The sequence below is a fragment of the Cyprinodon variegatus genome, unplaced genomic scaffold (assembly GCF_000732505.1).
Source record: "Cyprinodon variegatus isolate N-32 unplaced genomic scaffold, C_variegatus-1.0 Scaffold1938, whole genome shotgun sequence".
NCBI lineage: Eukaryota > Metazoa > Chordata > Actinopteri > Cyprinodontiformes > Cyprinodontidae > Cyprinodon > Cyprinodon variegatus.
The window spans coordinates 39,317-49,316 of record NW_015152391.1 but is presented as its reverse complement, the minus strand read 5'-3'; the positions used below and the strand labels follow the sequence as shown (position 1 = coordinate 49,316).

Below are 10,000 nucleotides of genomic sequence, written 5' to 3'. Positions count from 1 at the left end.
CAAGCCAAGCTAAGCCTCCACCAAGCCCTCAGCCTGCCGTCAGCCTCTGAACCCTCCTGGGTTTCTCCCCCTCTGCTGCTCTGCTCAAACTCCAGGACAGTAACCCAGCCGTGACCAGCCGTGGACCTGATTATTCCCCTGACCTGTTTTTGCACCTCTTCTTTAATTAAACCTTTGAACTTTTTCCCTGTCTCCGAGTTGTGTTCTGCATATGGGCTAGCATCCAGAAACCCATCATGACAGGTTGCTTTTGTAATCCAACAGACCCTGGAACAAACTACAGGCAAGAATTCTATTATTCTAATAAATTTAAAGGGCTGGGTCCTAAATATCCCATCTTCCCACTAAAATGAGTTTGTTGAAAATAAAATGAAATACACTTTAAGCAACTAACCTGTCATACCAAACTTGTGTTTTCACTTCTAACATGAAGTTAACTACACTTTAGTTCCTCCTGTATACATAAGCAAATAAATAAAGAGTCATTACTATTATCCATTGGTAAAAATAATATCTTTAAAATGTACCTTAGTGAGCCACTGAATACAAGAAGCTGGGTTAGCTGATAGAAATACAAGATATATTCAAAAATTGATCATTTACATATATTAAACTGCCCTATCACCCACCCCTCCTACTCCTGGGTGGGGTGGGTGGTTTCTTTCATCTCCAGTTCAGATCCTCTCCCAGAGGCCCGAGGAGTTTGAAGGTTCTTCTCATTATCTTATCTGTTCCTAAAACTGAGATCTCTCATGTTTCTCCAGGTATTTGTTCGAGCCATTTCTGCAGTCTGGAGGTGACTGCCCTGGATGCTCCAATGACCGGGAACACTACAATTGTTGTTACCTTCCAGGCTCTCTCTATTTCATTATTTAATAGTCAATATTCAGAAAATTCCATCCTACTAATGTTTAAAGTTATCACACAGGGAATATTTCTCTCCTAATATGGAGCTGAGCTTAAAATTCAAGTGTCAGATACTCTACAATCAAAATATAGGGAGATGTCTATTTATAATTCTAATTAAATAATACAGGTTTGATTCATGTTGAGTTAAATACCTCAAAAGCAGGGACGGATGGCCTGTTGTTTAAAAGATAGTGCTTGGTGAAGGAATGCTGCAAGTTTCCTAGTTTGATTCCCCAAAAGTGGCACTCTCACCAACCACCAGCATGAGCCCAGAAATACTCCATAAAAGATGGGTTAGATAGAAGGACACATTTTCTTTAAAGAATAAAGATTATAATAACAGCATTTCAATCAGAGAGGTGGACGTGTTTTTATCGAAGAAACAGGGAGTTGATTTACTATATTACAGAGTAAAACAAGAAATCTAATGTGTGAAGTTAACAACCTCTGGATAATATTTATGCTTTGCTCCTATAAAAATGACTCACGGATCTGGGAAGATTCTCAGTCATCCAGGTCATGGTCAAGCTTGATAAAGCACCTCTACCTACTGTATATTAATCTCATTGCTCCCCACCACTAGTTAGAACTATGGAAGCCTCTTAGATTAGAGCCTTTTTTAAGCATGACTCAAAGAGTTTTATGGTAAACTAGATAAAACAAACAAGAAAAAATATAAAAATTGGCTGCTTTTAATAGTAACAGAAAGGAGATACAGAAAGCCATCCTATTGATAAGGTGGACTTTGCCTCCTGCTAAGAGACAAAGGCTATGTTCACACAGCAGCCTGAAGTGACCCAAATCCGATTTTTTTGTCCATATGTGACCTGGATCTGATCTTTTCATGGCTGTCTGAACAACACAGATCCGATTTTTTTCAATGCGACCCAGGCCACTTGGCTATGTGGTCCTGAATCCGATACGAATCTGATCTTTTCAAATGCGACCTGTGTGTAAACGGCCAGGTCGGATTCATCCAACCTGAACGTCATTAATACCCGACAAAGGTCACTATTCTGCATCTTGCTACGCAGAAGCGGCAAGAAAAACAACAACAATGGCGGACGATGATGCGGAGAGTAGTATTTATGTTTAAATATATTGAAAAGATTGTGTTTTTATGGTTGGTGTTTTTATAGTGTGCCGGCACTACCATCCATGTTTACTTCCGTAAACACAGAGCACTCTGGCCTGTGACATCATCGCGTCCTCTAATGTGCATGTGGGACACTTGGGTTGTATGACTGCAGTTCACACAGGAGGAGGATATAAATACGACAATGCAAAAAAAATTGGATTTCACAAAAAAAATCTAGCATCAAGGGCTGCACTTTGAACGTAGCCTAAATGTTAGAATATCCTGGGAGTTTAAAGTTTAAGATGCTTTGTCCTTTTTTGATGTACTGAAAAAGTGTGGATAAACAAAATAGTCTGATCAAGCTTTATGTATTGGTCTTTCATTTGAGCTTGCTTAGCTGAGGGCCTCTGTCAGTCAGTCCATCATTATTCTCATCTAGGCGTATCTCTCCTCTGACCCAACAGTAAGCTCTTCATAGTGTTCTTCATGGAAACCTTGGAGGTTTCTTTTTTAGAAGACTTGAAAAGTGACTGTATCCAGTTAAGGTCAAATTAGATTAAATTATCTTAACAAAAAAACAATTTATATCTTTAAAAATAGGGTTTAAATGGAAAGATATCGGACTGACTCTGAGAAGGAATTAATTCTAAATCGGCAAGATTTAGTCAAACATTAAGGCAGGTATCAACTGAAAAGAATATCTATCAAAAGAGAAAAAATACAAATAAATCATCAGTTATTTCAACAGGTTCTAAATCAGCAAAAAATAAAATAAGTTTACTTGAACCTCTTAAGAGCTATGTATGTAGATCATCTATAAACACAATTTGCTGAATAAGTGTCCCATTAAAGTCAATGTAATATGATGATGAGATTGTTAAAGTCATGTAAAAGTATGAATTTAAAGTCCCTGGATTCAGCTTAAAAATTTGATTTGATCTAGAAGCTCAGCTCTATATCAGCACAGAAATATTATCTTTATCGATTATTAGTTGGGTGCTTATTTGCTGTATATTGCTGTAGTTTTATCTCCTAGAATATTCTCTCTTCATTTTTAGCAGGAGAGAAAGTCCAGCTCATCAAGAAGATTATTTTTTCTTGTTACTTTTAAAACCCTTTTTTTTTTTTATCATATTATTTGCTTGTTTGTTTTATCCAGTATACCATTAAGGAAAACTGTGTGTCATTTTTGTTGGAGCAAAGTATAAATATTTTGTGTTTTCTTCACACATTAGAGTTCTTGTTTAACTCTGAAATATAGTACATTTCCTACCTTTTTCCAGTAACACACCTATTCATAAAAAAATGTCTCTGTATTTAACCTGCAAACTCATGTGTTTTCTGGGTTAGACATTTAACACAGCACAATAAAGTAACCTAACTTTCTACTCTACCTGCTGCTGAATGTCTGACTCAAACTCTACAACTAAGTCTTTGACCCTTCTAAGTTCATCAGCAAGAACATGGTGGAAGTTAGGAAAAATATCAGAGAAATCTCACTTTTTATGTTTCAATATGCACTCCTTAAACAATTAACATGACCAATGATATTGTTAATTTAGAGCAAGTTTATTATTATATCAGATAACAGAGTAACCAAAAAGATCTTTACGAGGGTCTTGTCTAACAGATACACATGAGATGGGGATGGAGGTGAGGGGTTGGGGGGATTTGAGAAGGCAAATATTTAGCAAATATACAGAAATAAGATAAGAGGACAGAACATTTCTAACCTAAAAGCTGATATGTGTGACTGGCTTTCTGTTTCTAGGTCTAATGTGTTGGGATCTGGAGGTCTGTCCACTTTTCTCCACCAGAGGGCGTTCTAGGTCTCCTGGAGCTGGAGCTGACTTCACCACCTGCGGCTCGTTTGCTCATCAGGAGACCAGTACTTAAGGAGGCGGAGAGCTACACTCCGACGCCAGAGTGTTTGCCAGTTATGGTTAGCAAGCCTGAGCCAACCTGCCTGTCTGAATCTCTGACTCCCAGAAAACCTGAACCTGATCTTTTTGTCCTCTCTGCTTCCCAGGTTGTACCTGCCTGAAACCTGACACCTGAAAACCTTGAAGAGTTTCTCTGTTGGAAATCTGTCAGTCTGATCTCAGAAGAACCCTGGAGAATCAAACATGTCAAAGATCTGCCTGCCCGCTCTCTGAAGAATCTGAAAGGGAAACTCAAACCTGTATCTGCAAACTCTCAAACCAAGCTCTGCCTCCGTCAAGCCCTCAGCCTGCCAACAGCCTCTGGACCCTTCTGTTTCCCCCTCTCTGCCGCCCTGCTCAAACTCCAGATCAGGTACAGACCTGCACTCTCTCATCTTGCAACTTACCTGGATGTCAGCTAACCACTCTGTCCCCCTCTGCAGTTAACCCAGTCGTGACCAGTCCTGGACCTGATAACCCCTTGGATCAGTTCTTTATTCACTGTTTTTGTTCAATAAACCTTTGAACTTTTTCTCCTGAGTCCGTGTGTTCTGCATGTGGATTAGAAACCTTAAACCAAACATGACATAACACTCTGGCCAACAGACTAACTCATGCTATGATCAGACAAACCGCACATTACAGTAATTAACCGGCTATCTACGACATGCTACTCCAAGAGCGGAGCCAGCTCAACTTCCGGTTCAAGAGGCTAATCCTCCACTCAGGTCAGAACCTGGTCCGTCACTTCCTGAATTCCGCCCCTCACTTCCTGAGAAGTTTTCTGGCATCCCAAGTAAGTATAAAGGATTTTTGTTTCAATGCAAACTGATTTTTGAACATTCGCCTTCCAGTTTTCCAAACGACAAAAAGAAAATTGCCTTTATTCTATCACAGTTATCCGGAAAAGCCCTCGAGTGGGCGGAGGCCAGATTCTCTTCTGAATCCAGTTTTTCTTGTACTTTTGAAAAATCTTTCCAGGAATTCTCTCAAGTATTCAACCAAGACACTGATAAATCCACTGAATCTCGAGGTCTGTTGAATATAAAACAAGGAAATAGAACCGTAGCCGATTTTTCAATCGACTTCCGGGTCAAAGCTGCTACTTCCGGATGGAATGAATCCGCGCTTAAAAGTGCTTACTTCCACGCTTTAGATGAAGCAATTAAGGACAAACTGGCCACAATAGATGAGCCAGCAACCTTGGTGGAGTTCATCAGATTAACAATCCGCATGGATAACCGATTGCGAGCCAGGTTCAAGTCAAAAGTAAGAAGCCATGTTTTTTCTGTTCCTGCCCCAGCAACTAATATTAACGACACCTCTGTCCTTTCAGTGTCCTCAGAAGCTGATTCCAGACCAAGGAGCCAAAACCAACCTGTATCTGTTCCTGTTTCTAAGACTCATTTCGTCTCTCCCTCCACAGAAACCTCTGAAGTAGAGCCTATGCAGATCGGTCAGACTAGGCTCACAACCGAGGAGAGGCAAAGAAGAATTAAGGGGAATCTTTGTATGTATTGTGGAGAACCAGGTCACTTTGTGTCAACCTGCCCAGCTAAGGTAAAAGCCAGGGTCCGCCAGAGGAAATGAGGAGCCTGGCGGACCATCTTCAATCTGAAAAGTCTCCTCGCCTGCTGTTACCTGCTACCCTGTTTCTTTCGGATCAATCCCTCACACTATCTGCTTTTATTGACTCTGGATGTGAGAAGAACTTAATAGACTCTAATCTGGTTCAACAATTGAACTTAGAAACCACTCCTTTAAGTAAACCTCTTAGGGTTTCAGCCCTCGATGGAAAGAAGTTACCTCAGGTTACACACCAGACTAAGCTCCTTGAACTTCTAATCTCCGGAAACCACAGAAACGATATCATTCTTTGTTTTTCCATCTACCAGTTCATCATTAGTCCTCGGATATGAGTGGCTAGAACTTCACAATCCCCACATAAACTGGTCTAAAAAACATGTCGAGTCTTGGTCTGCATCCTGCCATGTTTCCTGTCTCCGTTCCGCAGCTCCTTCTATTCAATCCCCGGCCAGTCGTCAGGAGGCTGATCCGCCTGATTTATCTTCTGTACCTGGCACCAGTCTTCAGTAAGGTCAGTGCTCTATCTCTTCCCCCACATAGACCATATGACTGTGCCATAGATCTGTTACCTGGGGCTCCCCTCCCCAGTAGTCGACTCTATAATATCTCCAAGCCCGAGAGGGAGACCATGGAAAGGTATATAAACGAGTCCTTAGCCGGCGGAATCATTCGGCCTTCCTCATCTCCTCTCGGGGCTGGCTTCTTCTTTGTGGGTAAGAAGGATGGATCTCTGCGGCTGTGTATTGATTACAGAGGTTTGAACCAAATAACCATTAAAAACAAGTACCCTTTACCTCTGTTAGCATCTGCTTTTGAACCCGTCCAGGGAGCCACATATTTCACCAAGTTGGATCTAAGAAACGCCTATCATCTTCTCAGAATCAGAGAAGGAAACGAGTGGAAGACTGCAATTAAGACTCCTTTTGGGCAATTCGAGTATCTGGTAATGACTTTTGGTCTCACTAACGCTCCTGCCTGTTTTCAAGCCCTGGTTAACGATGTTTTGAGAGATTTTCTCAATATTTTTGTTTTTGTCTATATTGACGACATCCTGATATACTCCAAGAACATGTCTGAACATAAGAAACACGTCTGTTTGGTTTTCCAAAGACTCCTCGAAAACAAACTTTTTGTCAAAACTGAAAATTGTGAGTTTCACCGTCCTTCTGTTACCTTTCTAGGATTTTTGCTCGAGGGCGGGCAGGTGAAGCCGTCAGAAGACAAGATCAAGGCGGTTCTGGACTGGCCTACCCCCGAAAATCGCAAACAGCTACAAAGGTTTCATGGTTTTGCTAATTTCTACAGAAGGTTTATCAGAAATTACAGTCAGACTGCTCAGCCTCTCACTGCCCTGACATCGATCAAAAGAACATTCCACTGGTCTGCAGAGGCTGAGGCTGCATTTAATAAGCTCAAGGCTCTTTTTTCCAGTGCACCCATCCTCGTCCAACCTGACCCCTCCAAGCAGTTCATCCTGGAGGTGGATGCCTCTGATTCTGGGGTGGGGGCAGTCTTGTCTCAAGTATCTGAATCTGATCAAAAGACTCACCCATGCGCCTTTTTCTCCCGCAGACTTTCGCCTGCAGAGCAAAATTATGATGTCGGCGATAGAGAACTCCTTGCAATAAAACTGGCTCTGGAAGAATGGCGGCATTGGCTGGAGGGCGCAGAGCATCCCGTTCTGGTATAGACAGATCATAAGAACTTACTGAATACATTAACATATATTCAGTCAGCCAAAAGATCCAATCCCCGCCAGTCCCGTTGGTCTCTGTTTTTTTCCCCGCTTTAACCTGATTATCTCCTACCGGCCTGGTTCAAAAAACATCAAACCTGACTCTCTCTCTTGCCTGTACTCAGCCGACAAGCAAGAAACCCCGGACTCCGTTCTCCCTGCCAGCTGTACAGTGGCCACCATTTCCTGGGAGATCTCCGACCTGATCAAATTGGCCCAAGCTTCTGAACCCGACCCAGGAAATGGACCACCCAACAGGACGTACGTACCCTCTTCTGTCAGGTCCCGTCTCATCCACTGGATGCATTCAGCTAAATTCTCAGCTCACCCCGGTGTAAGCAGAACCATTGCCTTGATCTCTCGCTGTTTCTGGTGGCCTTAGTGTCCTTAGGTTATCAGCCACCCCTGTTTCCTGCCAATGAAAAGGAGATCTCTGTCTCATCTGTCAACCATCAGCTCTGCCGCTGCCGAAAAATTTGGAAGGACACCATATCTGCTCTGAACAGAACATCCGCTCAAAACAAGAAATTCTCAGACCGCAAATGACACCCTGCTCCCACCTACACATCCGGTCAACAGGTTTGGCTTTCCACTCGAGACATTCCCCTCAAGTCCATGTCCCGTAAACTCTCTCCTAGGTTCATCGGTCCATACAAGATTGAGTCCGTAATCAACCCGTCTGCCGTCCGCCTGCATCTGCCATCTTGGATCTCCGAATCCACCCTACATTCCACGTTTCCCAGATCAACCCTGTCCTGACCAGCCCTCTTTGCCCTCCGTCTGACTCCCCTGCACCCGCCCGGGACGTTGATGGTCACCCTGCCTTCACCATTCGCCGGATCGTGGACTCCGGTTGCCGTGGCCGCAGTTGGCAGTACCTGGTCGACTGGGAGGGCTATGGTCCAGAGGACCGCTCTTGGGTTCCTGGAGCCTTCATTTTGGACCCCGCCTTGATCCATGAATACCGTGAGTCTCTGCCATCTACTTCTTCTGGACCGCCAGGAGGCGGTCGTTGAGGGGGGGTACTGTTGGGATCTGGAGGTCTGCCCACTTTTCTCCACCAGAGGGTGTTCTAGGTCTCCTGGAGCTGGAGCTGACTTCACCACCTGCGGCTCGTTTGCTCATCAGGAGACCAGTACTTAAGGAGGCGGAGAGCTACACTCCGACGCCAGAGTGTTTGCCAGTTATGGTTAGCAAGCCTGAGCCAACCTGCCTGTCTGAATTTCTGACTCCCAGAAAACCTGAACCTAAACCTATTGTCCTCTCTGCTTCCCAGGTTGTACCTGCCTGAAACCAGAAACCCTGAAGAGTTTCTCTGTTGGAAATCTGTCTGTCTGATCTCTGAAGAACCCTGGAGAATCAAACCTGTCAAAGATCTGCCTGCCCGCTCTCTGAAGAATCTGAAAGGGAAACTCAAACCTGTATCTGCAAACTCTCAAACCAACCTCTGCCTCCGCCAAGCCCTCAGCCTGCCGACAGCCTCTGGACCCTTCTGGTTCCCCCTCTCTGTCGCTCTGCTCAAAATCCAGATCAGGTACAGACCTGCACTCTCTCATCCTGCAACTTACCTGGACGTCAGCTAACCACTCTGTCCCCCTCTGCAGATAACCCAGTCGTGACCATTCCTGGACCTGATAACCCCTTGGATCAGTTCTTTATTCACTGTGTTTTAGTTCAATAAACCTTTGAACCTTTTCTCCTGAGTCCGTGTGTTCTGCATGTGGGTTAGAAACCTTAAACCAAACATGACATAATGAGCATGACATAATTCAAGATTTACAACAATAGAATAAACTAATAATTAAGTAATTGTTTCCCTTTGATAAGAGAAATTCAAATTTTGCAAAGATTAAAAAGCTTATTTTACCTGAATGTTTGTGTGTAAATCAGGTCGACTAGTATTTAATTAAAACATATTTTTTATAATCGACTTTAACAGTCAAATTGTTTAGTTGGGATAATAGTTGCTCTTTCCTGGTTTTAGCTCTTGGTGTAAATCCTCAAATTCTGTCAGTACTTACAGAACTTTGTTTGAAGCTTTGACAACTGGCAGCAGCCTGAGAAGAGCCTCCTCTGAAGCAGAGTATTTCTTCAGGTCAAACACCTCCAGATCTTCTCCTGATGTCACTAAGATGAAGGCTAGAGCTGACCACTGAGCAGGAGACAGCTTATCTGTGGAGAGACTTCCTGATCTCAGAGCCTTTTGGATCTCCTTGACCAGAGAACGATCATTCAGTTCATTCAGACAGTGCAACAGGTTGATGCTTTTTTCTGCAGACAGATTCTCATTTATCTTCTCCTTGATGTACTGAACTGTTTCCTGATTGGTCAATGAGCTACTTCGTGCCTTGGTCATCAGACCTTGTAGGAGAGTCTGATTGGTCTGCAGTGAAAGACCCAGGAGGAAGCGGAGGAATAAGTCCAGGTGTCCATTTGGACTCTGCAAGGCCTTGTCTACAGCACTCTGATGGAGAATTCTTGGTTTTGCTGTCTTAGATAATTTAGATAAAAAATAAGTCTTTTTTTGTTCTTCTTCCATCAGGTTGATTCCACGAGTGATGAAGGTCCGGTGAACATGAAGAGCAGCCAGAAACTCCTGAACACTCAGATGGATGAAGCAGAACACCTTGTCCTGGTTCTGGTACAGTCCTCTCTCCTCTTTAAAGATCTGTGTGAATACTCCAGAGTAAACTGAGGCTGCTTTGATATCGATGCCACATTCTGTCAGGTCTGATTCATAGAAGATCAGGTTTCCTTTCTGCAGCTGAT

At 43.2% G+C, this 10,000-nt stretch overlaps 1 protein-coding gene across 1 annotated transcript in view; it reads right to left on the bottom strand.

The window, feature by feature from the left end:
- LOC107104888 (protein NLRC3-like) overlaps positions 1-10,000 on the bottom strand; it is a 14,867-nt gene that overhangs the window by 971 nt on the left and 3,896 nt on the right. Inside the window, exon 4 of the mRNA XM_015405005.1 lies at positions 9,253-9,995. Within this exon, the coding sequence (XP_015260491.1) occupies positions 9,253-9,995 (743 nt within the window). The remainder of the gene's footprint in view (positions 1-9,252; positions 9,996-10,000) is intronic.